The 14,745-nt window shown below is 46.9% G+C and overlaps 1 protein-coding gene across 1 annotated transcript in view; it reads left to right on the top strand.

Annotated features, from left to right (window-relative positions):
* The first annotated feature begins 259 nt into the window (after positions 1-259).
* Positions 260-14,745, top strand: part of KAT2B (lysine acetyltransferase 2B) — a 93,479-nt gene continuing 78,993 nt past the window's right edge. Inside the window, exon 1 of the mRNA XM_045856970.1 lies at positions 260-639. Coding sequence (XP_045712926.1) covers positions 334-639 — 306 coding nt within the window. The 5' untranslated portion in view covers positions 260-333. The remainder of the gene's footprint in view (positions 640-14,745) is intronic.

The following is a 14,745-nucleotide window of genomic DNA, read 5'->3' as shown; positions in this document are numbered from 1 at the left end:
TTCGCAGCCCGAGGAACATGTCTGCGGCCCGGGCGCAGAGCAGAGCCCCGGGGAGGAGAGCCCGGGGAGGGCGTGTGCAGTGGCGGTGGCCGGGGAGCCGCTAGTCCCCTCCCTCCCAGGGCAGCAGCTGCAACAGCGGCTGCCACAGCGGCCGCCACCATCAGCGCGGGCCGCGGCCGGAGCGAGCCGGCGAGCGGCGCGAGGGGGAGGGCTGGGGCGGGGAGGGGGGTGGGGGCTGGGGGCGGGAGGGCGTGGGGGGAGGGTCTCGCTCTCCCTGAGACTAGAGCGCGGGAGGGCGACCCTGGCAGCACCTCCTGCGGTGCTCCGGGAGGCATGTCCGAGGCTGGCGGGGTTGCACTGGGCAGCGGGGCAGGGGCTGGGGCCGGGGCGGGTGCCGGGCTTGGGGCGCTGCCCCCACAGCCCCCGGCGCCCCCGCCGTTGCCGCCGCAGGGCTCCCCGTGCGCAGCCGCCGCCGGGGGCTCGGGCTCCTGCGGACCGGCGACGGCAGTGGCGGCAGCGGGCACAGCCGAAGGACCTGGAGGCAGTGGCTCGGCCCGAATCGCTGTGAAGAAGGCGCAACTACGTTCTGCTCCTCGGGCAAAGAAACTGGAGAAACTCGGAGTGTACTCTGCCTGCAAGGTACTCGCTCGCTCGCTGCTCCCCACCGCCACAGGGGCAAGGGCCCAGCCCGCGGGACCCCCGCCCTCTCCCCTTCCCCCGCCCGCCCCCGCCTCCTGCCTCCTACCTCCCGCCTCCCGCCTCCCGCCTGGGGCCGCTGCACCGCGGAAGTGCTGCTGTAGCCCGCGCCCATTTAGCTTCTTCTAGGACAGGAGTGCTGTTGGGTTGGAAGAAGGGGGATCACCAAGAGACCCAGCCTTTCATGCCTCCGTCTTGGAAGGAGTTACCTGTGTACCAGCACTCTTGGGCTGTCCTGGGGCTTTGTTGCTTAGTAGGAGCTCGGCAACGGCGCCTTCCAAAGAGTGGAACGGTGCTCACTATGTGGCGAGATGTTCCCAGGACCAAGGGAACATCTTGGGGGGTATCTAAAAGCCCTTCTTGTGTCCTTTCCTTGTGTCCCATTGGGAGGACCTGGGGGAGGGAGTGAGGGTAGGAAAGGCTCCCGGATTCTTGCGCTTTTCTGGAGGTAGACGAGGCGGAACGTGCCTATTGGGAAGGTGGGCACAGCCCCAGATGAAGGTTCTGGAGCTCCAGGCGCCCTCCGATGAGATCCGAGGTGCTGTGGCGCGCAGTTACAGTGTTGTATTATTGTTTAGTTAAAACGCTGGCCCGGTGGCTAGGGGCGTAAACAGGATTTGGCAAGGTGACAGCCCGGCAAGGCGGGCGCTGTTGCTCAGTTTGAGGACACACGCTTCTTTTTTCGCCTCTTCATCCCAGCACTCGGCACCCCGTAGTACCTCAGCTGCAGATCCAGCTGTGGGCGTCGTACTCCCGCAGTGGGAGGAATGCCCGAGGCCGCGGGGCAGCCTGGCCCAATGCTGTCAGCAGGAGCTTTGTTTTGACAGGGTGACAGCTGAGGGGGGCGGGGACTTGGCCTTGTCAGCTCCCTGGGCCTGTGGCTGAGTCCGGGAAGAGACAGCCTCACACACTCACACACTTCCCATGTATTCCTCTTGCTTGCTGCAAACGATCAAGTTCCGAGATTCCAGAGTCCCATAACCGAGCTGCAGTGGCCACTTTTGAATTTTGCTGTAAAGATTATTAATCCTGATAGGACCTCTACCCAATCTGGCTGTTTTTAGTAGTTTACAGGAACTTCTCAACCGCAGTGGAATGTCTGTGTGTACCCTTTTCCCACACCATTCACATCCTCATGTATATGTTGACCACCTAACTGGGAACCCTATACTGGGTCAATACATATTTGTTGAATGAATATAGGATCCAGCCCAGTGCTTCTGAAACTTTAATGTGCACAGGAATCAGCTGGGGTGCTGGTTAAATGGTTGATTCTAATTCAGTAAGTCTGGGGTGGGGCTGAGATTTGTCACCAACCCTCAGGTGATGTGGTGCTAGTCCACTGATTATACTCCAAGTGGCAGGACTGTAGTTCAGGCCTGGATAACATACAGGGTCTGGCAGAAGTAACACCTGTGTGAGTGTGGTTGGTAGAGTAATAATATGGATGTAATAATTTATAGTTTTAATTTGAACATTTCACCTAGAATGTCATATGGTATGCTTCAGTGTGATATTGTTATGTTACAGAATCACATGCTTACGATTTTGTAAAAAAAAATTTGTAATAAAAAAAGGGCATTATTTGTTACGGACTTTGTATTATTTGTCCCTTTTGAATTCAGCTCAGAAAACTGAAACTGACACAGTAATGCCACATGGTTGGTGTTTCAGAAGAAGGAATGCAAAAAAGATAAAGTGGTGAGTGTGCTTCTAAGAAAGGTGAAGGGCCAGGAGTTGGTTATGAAGGGAGTTAGACTAATTAAGAGCAAGGTCAGTTACTTAGTGGACTTGTTGTTTAGCAACCAGAGTTGGCCCTTGTAGGAACTGTGTCAGCTCAATGTTTCCATCCTGGCTTTTTATTGGGTTACTATCATTAGCACCTTCTCTCCCTGTTGCCTGTTATTTGCCTTAGTATCTGAAAACTTTTCCTGAAGTTTTGGTCCTATATGACATTATGTATGAATGAATATATGGGCCTTTGAGATTTCCAAGAGTGAGATGTGGCACTTTTCCTAAAGTTTGTGACTTGAGTCTTTCATGTTCATATTCACAATCAAACTTACAGGAAAGGAAAAACTCAATCATCCAGTATTTAAAGGGGTCCCAACTGGGTGCCAGGCATTGCGCTAGATGCCCGGGCTCCAACACCCAGATTCTGTCCTTCTGGACTTACTGACTCTATGTGTGTATGTGTGCGCATGTGTTGGGGGCCTGGGGAGGTGGGCAGTGAACCAGTTACAATGAAATTTTTAAAAAACTGCTTTCTTAGAGTGGTGATGGAACTTGTAGCAGGGCAATTCGTGGGCTGGAGCACTGCTGGGGTAGGAATGGCTTCCTGGAGGAAGTGTCAGTGGGTGTTAAGGACTCTTGGCAGAGCAGGGTGGGGTGAGTGGAGGCTTCTTGTAGTGGAGAAACTGAAAGTAGTTATGAAAGCTTGGAGTTGTGCCAACAGGAGCTCCCTCCATTGGCTGGGGCCCCCAGGTTGGTGTGTGTGTGTGTGTGTGTGTGTGTGTGTGTGTGGCCAAGAGAGCATTGGGGAATCCAGGAATCTTAACACCTCTGGAGTGACATGATCTCAGATTTGCTTTTGTTTTATTTTTTTAACTACTTGATGGGGCATGAGGGGGTGTGAGAGAGCAGAATCAGTGGTTCTTTCGCAGCTTGTCTCTACTTTTGGTATTGACTGGCCCCTTGGCTAGTCAGAGAGGGCAGAGAGTTTAGAAAATGAGGAGGGACCTGGAAAGATACAAGGTAGTTTGTTGGGGGCTATTGAAAGAAAAACAGGCCCCAGACCTGATAAAAGATCTGGCCTTTAAACTTCACAAGTGAAACAGAAAAAGAAGGGAGCTGGTTCACAGACAGGGTGATGTGCCACACCCTAGAGAGGAGAAAAAAAGAAAAAAGAAACAAACAAACTTGTTTTGCAGGATCCAGTGTAGAGTTTTTGCGCTATGTTTTGGCTGAGGCTGCTTGAGAGTTACTTGGCTGGTGTGTGGCACATAGCCAGAATGATGGTTAAAAATGAGGTCTGACTATGTGTTGCTTCTGCTTAGGCCCCTTTAATTTCTCTTTACTGAGTCTCCAAGGCCCTGCGTGGCCTGGCTATTGCTATCTCTGGCCCCTTTTCAAGGTCATGCTCGCATGGTGTTCTCCTTTCTTAGGGCCTTTGCACATACTGTTCCTGGTACTGAAGGTCTTCTCACCTTCTCAACTTTCCTTCTCAGATCCCTCCAGCAAATCTCAGATTCCTTGCATTTCCTTTTTTTTTTTAAGAGGGAGGGGAAGGAAGGGACAAAGAGAGAGAGAAACATCCATGTGAGAAAGAAATGTCAGTCCATGATGCCTCATGTATGTGCCCTGGCCCAGGACTGAACCAGTAACCTAGGCATGTGCCCTGACCTGGAATTGAACTGGCAACCTTTCAGTTTGTGGGATGATGCCCAACCAACTGAGCCACACCAGTCAAGGCTCCTTGCATTTCCTTTATCGCCTTGCCCAGCCTTCCCATTATAAGTTTTCTGAACCTCTCTGTACTTACTTTTCCTTCCTGGTGCTTTTATCAGGGGTTTTAATTATATGATCATTTGATATGTGTTTGTTTCTCTGGATAGATTTTAAATGAAGTGGTTATTGACTGAAAGAGCTAGAGAAGAGAAAACTGGAGAAATGATTAGCAGTTAGGCTAGTAGTGAAATTTTAACTTGAGTGCTTCTCGATAATTTGTTTTGTTTCATGCAGGGCACGTCTGGGTGTCTTACAGATGTCCACAGACCGGGTTTTTGGTGTTTTAAAAGAAACCCTAAGTGAATGTATGAGCCCAAACCCAAATCTCCTTGAATTAAAATGTAATTTATCTACTAAAAAATGAAAGCCAGGAACTGACTCTTCTTAATGAAATAAGCCATTTATACTTGAGGAGGGGCAGTAGGATTTAGTGGCCTGACCACAGAGATCAGAGTTCAAACTGACTGTAGTTCAAATTTAGGATATCCAGCTGTGTGACCTTGGACAAGGACTTCACCTCGGCCTCCATTCCTTTGTTTGTGAAGTAGGAATGATAATGCTACCCTTATAGCTTAACAGTGAGGATTTAAAATGGGCTAATAGGTTTGAGTCAGCCAGCAGGGTGTCTGGCCCATGTGAGCTCCTTGTAAAGCAGCTCAGATAGAATGCACTTTTAAACTCTGAAGTCAAAAAGAACATGGGACCTAGAGTTTGTAATTTTAGCTCTGCCTCTCGTGTGATCCTGGGCATAATTCAGTTTTTCTCTGAGCCTTGATCAGTTCATCTATAAAATGGGGGCCATAATTTCAACCTTGAAATTAAAAGAGAGAAGGTCCCCCAAAGTTCCTGGAGCCTAAAATTGCAGGGTTAATACTGGCTAAATTGAATTGTCTGGTGTTTGACTCATTGTCTCAGAATCAGTGGCCACAAAGCATTTAAGGAAAACACAGTTGCTTCAGTTCTTGGCATAGTGCCATACCTAGAGAGTCGCACGGGTGCAGGGCTATACAATTAGCCTTAATTTAAAAGACAATGCTTTATATTGGTGTCCAGCCTGCAGCCCAGAATGGCTATGAATGCAGCCCAACACAAAATCATACATTTACTCAAAACTTTTTTTTTTTTGCTCATCAGCTTTCTTTAGTGGTTTTGTATTTAATATGTGGCCCAAGACAACTCTTCATTTTCCAGTGTGGCCCAGAGATGCCGAAAGGTTGGGGACACTGACTGTATGATACATAGAGAGCGGAGGCAGCGGTGCCACCATGAGAGAAAAAGTGGCCTCTGTTGGCTGGGGGCTGGTGACTGGGGCACCAGGACAAGCCTTAAAGTTGGGGAGAGGCCCCAACACTTCGTATTTGTCAGTCACTCCTGCAGAGAGCAAATTTCTTTTTCAGTTTGTCAACATCTAGAGCAGTGACTATCTCCCAGGAGGGATTCTGCCCACAGGGGATATTTGGTCATTGTAATGGGGGGAGGGGATTGCTTCTGGCCCCTAGTGATTGGAGGCCAGGGTTGTTGCTAAACATCCCACGATGCAAAGGACAGACCCCGACCCACAAAGGATTTTCTGGCCCAGAATGATAATACTGCCAAAGTTGAGAAACCCTGCTTCAGAGGAAAATTGTGTTGTCCCATAATATTAATACCATAAATACATTGGCAGCACAGGAAAAGTCAGTGCCTTTCATGTTAATTTGAGTAAGACTCAAAATCTGAAATGCTTTGTCAATCATGGGCATATTTTTTATCACCTTTCCTGTGGTATGTACTCTAGATCATAAAATTCATTTAAGTGTACAGTCAGTTGCTTTTGAGTAAATGCATACAGTTGGGCATCCCTCACCAAAGTCCAGTAAGAACTCTTCCATCTGCAGTGGGTTTGTTGTTTGAAGGTGATACTTTGTATCAGTTGATTATAGGTTTGCAAATATAGGCAATTAAGAATATCTTTTCGGATTGTCTTCAGATAAGTAGTATTGCTACAGCAAAACACAAAACATGGAGTGGGTAAATAAAATGCTTTAAAAAATCTGTTTTTAGTCACATAACGTCTAGAGCATACTGTTATTTCATGTGTGGTGACTTCTCTAAAAGGAGGCATCACGGAGCCAACACACACAGGAAAAATGTTTCATTTGGCAGTCATGATACACAAAGTCTGAGAGAAATAGGACCAATTTTAATTCTGTTTGCTCATAAACTTTCAGGGAAGATGGAAATTCAAGCCTGCAAAGTCTTCAGATTGCAATTTGCAGTTTTATGTAACTGAGAAAGTAGTTTATAGGGCAAAACACAAAATCTGCTGAGGACTGTTTTGTTTTAGGAAGCATATGCTTCCAAATAACATTTTGTGATGCAGTGCTGGTTGGATTTTTTGTTTCTTGTTACTTTTTTTTTTTTTAAGCACCAAGAAACCTAGTCACCTGTCCACATGGGCAGGACTTCATTCTGTGTCTGTGAGGTCAAGCCACAGGGTTGGACCTGTCACGGAGTTTTGAGGGTAAAATATAGAGTTTCAAGGGAGGAGGTACCTTGGAACAATGAGAACATCTGCTTCTCAGATGAGAGATCTGGATACTTAGTACAGTGCCAATAAAACATGGATTTCCAAGGCTCAGTGGCTTCTGATTTAGTTCATTTGTCTCTGAATGTAGAGAAAGGTTGCTATTTAGGAACAGCAGTCAATGGTTTCCTGGTCTTGATGATTTCCTACCCCTAATCTGTTGCAACCTGAAGGCACCTGTGGCAGAATGGCGTGCGCGCTGGTGACCTGGCTGCTTGGTGAAAACCGGGAGCATCCGCGCTTTTCATCCGCCAAGTGCCTTTGGGTACCCGCTTAGCTGCCAGTTTCCTCTTTGGTGAAGTGGGAGTCAAGGTGCTGTCTCCTCGACTTACTGAGAAAATGAAATCGTGTAGCAGATGTGAAAGTTCTTGGAACACCGGCATTTCACAGACATCTATTTTATTTCGGTTTTAAAAACTCCATCGGTCTCAGCAGTTTGTGTTTTGCCAAAGTGTAGGTAGGCCTCTTGTCAGTTGATTTTCCTACCTGGGGTTAAGAGAAAGGCATGGAAGGTCAGTTTACTAGCAGGGAACCGAGACAGACCCAAAGAGATAAAGCAACTTCCTCAAGCCGCAGCGGTTACTCAGGAAGGAGTTAGCCCACCCAGCTTCTCTTTCCAGGGCAGTGTTTTGCATCTCTTCCCAAACTTTCTCATGGGGTAGAGGGAGTGATGTTCCTCCAAATGGTTTACAGGGAGGATTTCCTTTGTTACGGGCATTCTGCTGCTCTCACTGATGTTTATGGTCCCCCTGTTGAGAGGTTTGTTCAAAGAGTTTTCTAGGTCGTTGAAGCCCTGCAGGCCATAAAACGAACAAAGTAAGTGTCCTTTATGACTGGCCCAGGGCAGACAGATGCATACCTTGATTGTTTTAGAGCTGACAATCACGAATGGCAACTGTGTTGGCCCAGTAGGATTTCCTGTAGGAAGGAAGGAAGACGAAAGAGGTCCCTACTCAGGTTGTAGAAGGTGCCAGGAGTGCCAGTGAGGCAAGGAAATGACTGTCCTGGACACTTTAGAAGTCCCCGAACTGCTCTACACAAGACGGCATGCATAGCAGTGTTTCAGCACGATCCAGCAGAAAGTCACTTTTTAACTTTTAATTTCATTATCAGACAGTAAAGGGCTGACGTTAGAAGCACTATATCTAGCCCAGTGAATTTTTACATATGCATGCATCCATGCAACTGCCACCCAGAAAGAACTAGAGAGCATTTCTAGCGCTTGAGAGGGTTCCCTTGTGCCCCCTCCTCACCCCTGGAAACCCTCATTCTGATGTCATTACCAGAGATTCTTTTGCCTTTCTGAAACTTCCCCTACATGGAACCATGCAGTGTGGACTCTTTTGCGTCTGGCTTCTGTCACTCAATATGATGTCTGTGAGCTGCATCCGTGGTGTGGCATCTAGCAGTAGAGTGTAAAGACACTGTTAAAACGAAAATAAGTTAAAAATTGGCAACCATTTTCGGGATGGAAGGCACTGGATGTGGATGGCTTTATAAAATGGATTTTAGTTAGGGTTTTGAAAGAAAAGATGGGAATTCAAAATTCAGGGTCACTGGGAAGACCCCCTGAGGGCAGGCATGTGGACAAGAAATCAGGCATGTGTATTTGGCTAACAGATATAGATAAGGATTGACAAGAAGGGGAGGCAAAATGCTGGGGAGGTGGGGGTGGGGGCGGGATGTCACAGCTGGTGGAATGCCCAGAATGCAGAGCTCTTGTCCCTCGGGTCTCTTTTGGTGAGTCCTTACTCGGCTGTCACCCATCCTGGTTCTGGAAAATGACTGTAGTTAAATCTTTTGTCCTGCATGCCAGGCAGAACCATACATGTTGGGACCTGTGGCAGGGTTCCTAGAAGACTGGGCAGAACCTAGTCTGTGAAGCTCCAGTGGATACTGACACCTCTGTGAAACTGACAGCAATTCATCCCAGAAAACTTGTATTAAAATACAAGATAAACTTATTACTTAATGGAATCGTATGGACCATCCACTTATAAGTTTTTCCATAATCAATGTGTTTAATGTGATTGGATTTTCATCTTTTTTTACTTGTACATGCATGTACATAGGGGTGTTATATCTATTGTCATTTATTTATTCATTTAACATTTATTTCTATGGGCCGCTTTAGAAGATTTCTGCTCAGGTAGCTCCTGTCTAAACTCCTCATGACAATTCATCACCAACTGATAATTGAAATAGAATTGATTCCTTTATAATGTCGAATGGCTTTCATCTGTGGCATCTAGGTGTGCATGCTGGTACTCCTTGCACTGCACACTTTCCTTCTCCAGGTATCCGTGTGGCTTGTTGTCTAAACTCATTTAAGGCCAGCTTCTCAGAGAAGCGTTCTGACCAGCCCCCTGCCCCGCCCCAGGTCTAACATAGCAGCGTCTCATCACTGTATAATCTGACCTTGTTTTGCTTTTCTTTACTGCATTTATCAATACTTGGAAATCACGTGTTTGTTTAAAATAATTTCTGGTCCATTTCCTTTATGATGACAGAAACTCCATGAAGCAGGGGCTTCGGTTCATTCCGTATCCCAGGTCCATGGATCGTGCCTTGTGTATAGTAGGTCCTCCATACATATTTATTAAGTAAATGAGTCATTTCATATTTGCAGTGAATTTCATACTCACCTGTGGGACTGGAGGGAGGAAAATCCTTTCTTAAAGATGAGGACACTGAGGCTTGAAGAGGTGGAGTAACTTACCCAAAGCACGTGGTCAGTGGCGGGGTCGCCCTGATGAACGTCTGCTGACTCGGAGCTGGGGGTGGTTCCCGTGACCCCGGTGCACCTGATGACACGCAGTACTCATCTCGTGGCCTGGATTTCTGCTCTAAGATGGAGCAAGTCACAGCCACTTTTAATCCTTCTCTAAGCAAATGACATGGCCTTCTCTGACCAGTGGTTCCTCTTCCTCAACTGAGAATTAAATTCTCACCAGAGTATCATGAGTATTGTGAGACCAGAGAGTTAAAACCTGTGACGTGAGAAAAAGGCCCTATGGTATAGTCTGAAAGTTAACATTATGTTAGTGAACTAGAAAAAACAATCAATGGCCTATAAAGGCATGTTTTCTAACTATATTTTTTGTTGCTTTGCTGCCTGCTTTATAATAGGGTTTCTTTAATTTATGCTTCTGTTTGCATACAGAGACCCTGGCATACGGCTTATTATTTGTTAATCAGGAGATGAATGTATTTATTTTGGAAACAAAGTGTGAATAATATCTCTAATGATCCACTTGGAGTGATACACCTCCTCGCCCTCGCCCTCGGAGAAAGCTTTGCATAATCTCTCAAGTGACCTCAGGGGAAGACTGGGATGCTTCCATTAATTCCACCCTGTGCTTATCAGTACCATTCATTGTGTGCTCTTATCCTGTGCGACCTTCTGTGAGGCTTCTGTGGCATTCAGGAGATTCCAGAAGCACAGGAACGAGACCTGAGTGCTATCGTAGTGCCTGATGGTGGCAGCTCTAATTTGCATCAGCTCTAACAAGCTGGTGTTGAAACTGGGTGGCTGGGTGCCAAGGATGCGAAGGTCAGCAGACTTTGAAACAGTGCAGTGAGTCATATAACCCAGGATTTGCACATACCCACAGGGCTACCTGACTCACCCCACCTCCAAGGGAACACGTTCATGAGTGTTGGTTAGGGGCCCATGCACAGCTCTGTCCTAGGTGCGTGGTGAGTGATAAAAGGAAGTCAGAGTCACTAGGATCTCCTCATCTTGCTCAGGAGATTGATTTAGAGGGAAAGAAAAATTACAGTGAATAATCACACATGAGGTCAACGGAGAGAGAAGCCATCATGAGCAGGGGTAGGTGGAAGGGTAGGAGAGAGGCCCGGCCCAGGCAGAGTGAACTGTACAAAACAAAGAAGCAGAGCTGATGTGAGTAAAGACTTCAGAATGGCTGGGATGTGGACCTGCTCAACAGATGGCCTGGGTGTGAATTCTGATGCGCAGCTTTCTTGCTGCGTGACCCTGGGGGAGGTTACTTACCCTTTGCAAGCCTCAGATTTCATAGCTGTAAAATTGAGATTGTGGTGATGTCGGCTTTTTCCATTCATTCAACAAATTGTTATTTAGTGTGCTAGGCGTTGATTTAGGGACTGGGGATACAGTGACAGATGGATCCTTACTCTTGCAAGAGCTTGCTTTTGGTGGCAGAAGCAGACAGTACATAAGAAAATAACCAAGTGGTAAGTGCCACACAGAGGATGAAAACAGGGAAGTAAATGAGAGTGCCTGGGGGTTCCCTCAGATGTGTGCCCAGAAAGGTCTCTCTGTGGAGGGTGCAGGATCTGGGGCTTGAGTGAAGCCAAGGAGGAGGGTGCCAGGCGGGGAGCGCAAACACTCAGGCCCAGAAATGGCTTGGCGAGTTCATCAGCTGCCAGGCAACAACCAGTGTGGCTAGATGGGGACAGGCAGGGGTGCGGTGGGGGGCAGAGTAGGAGGAGAGTTGGAAGAGGTAATAGGTAGATGGGGACCAGGTTGCCGAAGTGTAATTTTCACGCCGTGAACTGATCTGATCTTCACTTCAGATCTGTTTTGATGAATGTGTATCAAGACGCAAAACGGTTCCATTGCCCTGGAAAGCACCTTCCTACTCCTGGCCATTCATATCCCTCTCCCCCAGAGGCAACCACTGAGCTAATCGGTGTCCCCCCAGGTTAGTTTTGATATTCTAGATTTCATATAAATGGTATCACATGGTACAATCCACACTCTTCTTCACTCAGCGTAGTATTTTTGAGATTCATCCACATTGTTGCATGTATTGCCGGTTATTATTATTATTATTATTATTATTATTATTTGCTGAAGAGTATTGCACTGTATGGATGTACCACAGTTTGTTTACCCATTCATCTGTTATGGACACCTGAGCTGTTTCTGATGGTTTCAGATTAGATTTGCATTTGAAAGCATCACCTTTGGCTGGTCTGGGAAGAATAAAGTATTCTTATTAATAAAGAAGACCAGCCAAAGAGCAGAAGGAGTACAGAAAGAGCAGAGAATGAGGGCCAGGTGGAGTTGTGGTCTGGGTGTGGGTGGGCAGTGGTGCCTGGCGGAGGGTTAGCTGTTGGAGGGGTGAGAAGTAGATAGTCTGGGGCCGTGTTACGAGTGTGGCAGCAATGGAATTTGATCCATCCCACCCTAATCCATCCTAATCCATCCATTGTTGGAGGGTGTTGTATGAATAAAATACAGAAGTGAACCTAATATCGAATTTGTTGGCCTGAACAACCGAAAGGATGGTAGTTTCATTTGCCAGGATGGGCCAGACCGTGGGAGAAACAGGTTTGGGGTGGGTGGGAACCAAGGGTTCTTTTTGGGAGGGGTTAAATCAGATATGTCTCTTCCTAGTCGAGTGTTTTGATAAAATGAGATAATTTATTTAGCAGTTTGGGATAGTATCTGGAACATTCTAAATGCTCAGGAAATGGTAGCTAATATCACACTTAAAAGCAGTGCTAAATCATAATTATTGTGCTTATAAAGGGACTAGCCAAATGGGAGGAAGATGAAAAAAGGGTGAACAGGAATAGTGAGAAATAGGATCCAGTGGGTAAGGAAGAAATAAATCAGTTGGTAGAAGGTTTTGAATTTCAGGTAGAAAATTTTGAGCCGAATCCACTAGAGAATAATGTGTCCTTGCCCTTTAAGAAGGAGGAGACACACACTATTTAGAGTGCCAGCGAGGAGTTCTAGGTTTTGGCTCCTGACTGCTTGGTTAGCTGGGTGAACTCGGGCAAGCCACACCCCTACTCCAGGCATTGAATTACTTGTCTTATGGGATTGTGGGGAGGGGAAAATAAGATGATGCAAGCTAAAATTACCTTGAAAAGTATCAAACAAATGCTTGACAGTATTAAATGGCTTTTTGGGATTGTATGATGTGTTAGACAGTAGGTGCTAGAAATGGGGCTGGAAGTGGGAGTGACTTGCAAGTGGGGAGGAAGCTGTGTCTATTAGCTGGTTTTTAAGGGCCTTCCCTGGAACCTTATGAGAATGAAGAAGGTATAAATCTGGGAGAGACTTTGCAAGAAGAATCAGATGGCTGAGGCTGAGGGTGTTGAATGCAGATGAATTGAGCCGTGGGAGCTGGGAGAACATTGAGGCTGGTGAAGAGAACAGGATAGTTGAAGAGGGGGTGTTGGAGTTGAGGGCAAGCCTTACCGGGCAAATGTGCCAGAGGTAGGCAGTTGGGAATGTGGGCTGAAAGCTCTGTTATGCAGGTTCGGCTGGTTATGTCTGTTTGCAAGTCATCAGCCCAGATAATGACTGATACCAAGAGATTGTGATCTGTCCAAGGAAGCAACGTATGTGGCGCTGTTTATTTTGCTCATCCCGGTTGATTTGGTGCCAAAACAACATGCTGAAGAGTGAGAAATCCTGTCAGTCAGCTGGTTGTCTGGGCTGCTCAGTGCCAGCCAAGCAGTTTGACAAACCTTCCAGTGTGTTGAAAACTGAGCTGACTGCTTTGGCGAGTTCACCGATGAAGTCTTGAGTTGGATGTGTGTGTATTAAAAGAAATTCCAGGAATTGTCCTGGATTTAGAACTCTGGGACACCAGTTCCTTCGTCCTCACGCAGGACCTCTTGAAGTCCTTTTGGGGGTGGTGCATGTTTGGGTTTGGTCCTGGAGAGGTGACTCAGCTGTGGTGAACGGTCTAGCCCACCCCTAGGACATTTGGTAGTGGTGGAGTCATTCGAGCACCTTCTGAGATAATATCTGAGTGACCTGGGTCCGTGATTCAAGCAGACCTGACTATTTAGCACGAAGAGGACAGTTCCTTGTTCAACTCCAGCACAGACACAGGCACGTCCTCCAGATGGAGATGTCCTGATGCTTTTCTGTTGCTTTGATGTTTGTTAATCTTAGAGAGCATGGAAGGTAAGCTCTCAAATAGGGTGTTTATACCTGTTTTTCAAAATTGATTAATGAATTAACTTTTATCCTCACTTAAGGATATGCCCCCTGACTCTAGAGGAAGAGGAAGGAAGGGAGGGAAACATTGACTGGTTACCTGTCGCATGTGCCCCGACTGGGCACTGAACCCACAACCCAGGCATTGTTCCCTGGCCGGGAATCAAACCCACGACCTTTGAGTTTACGGGACGACACTCCAACCACCTGAGCCACACCAGCCAGGGCTATACCTGACTTGTTTTACCCTGGGTCATTTCTTCATGACACGACTCCATTATCTTTCTTTGTCTTTGACTGCTGTCTTCAATTTTTGTTGTTGTTGTTTCTTGTGGCTTTCCCGACCAAAATTGCACTTGTAATAAAGGTGTTCAGAGATACTTCTGCTACTGAATTACCTCTCTGGTGATCTTCTCTCCCCTTCTAGTTCTCTTTTCACTTTCAATTCCAGGCAGATTTGATCTTCTGAGCTAAGACCTCTTCCCCCACTCCCACTCTCTTCTTTTCACTTGTGCCAAAAGTTCCCAGGTTTCTAAAATCCCAGTTTTAAGTCATAGCTCGATGGTGTCTGCTGGCCTTCTATGTACAACTGGGTGACCCAGGATTGTCCCAGAGCAGAGAAGGAAAGAGGGTTTGTGTCCCGGAAAGCATTACTTAGCCATTTAAATTGAAGCTGTACATGGAAAGCTAATGTGGGGAGAGGAGAATGGTTTTCACACCCACATGCCTCAGACCGTGTTTTTCCCCTCCAGATCTTTGCTGCTCATAGTGTTACCTCACATGTGAACTCTTTAGAAATGCAGAATCTCAGGCCCCACCCTGGACCTGCCAAATCTGAATCTGCATGTCCACAAGATTTCCTAGGGGATTCCTGAGCAGGTTCAAGTTTTAGAAGGATGGCTGCAAATCACAAAAGCAGTATTCAGACTGTTTCCAAAGCAGTTCATTGGCAAAGACAAAATTTATTGGGGTCACAACTGCATGCAGCAGACTCCAGGTGGTGTGGTGCTTTTAAAATAGGATTAAAAGA

The sequence above is a fragment of the Phyllostomus hastatus genome, unplaced genomic scaffold (assembly GCF_019186645.2).
Source record: "Phyllostomus hastatus isolate PE091 unplaced genomic scaffold, TTU_PhHast_1.1 phas_scaffold_129, whole genome shotgun sequence".
Lineage (NCBI taxonomy): Eukaryota > Metazoa > Chordata > Mammalia > Chiroptera > Phyllostomidae > Phyllostomus > Phyllostomus hastatus.
Note: the sequence above shows the minus strand (reverse complement) of the source record. Positions and strands in the feature narration are given on the sequence as shown.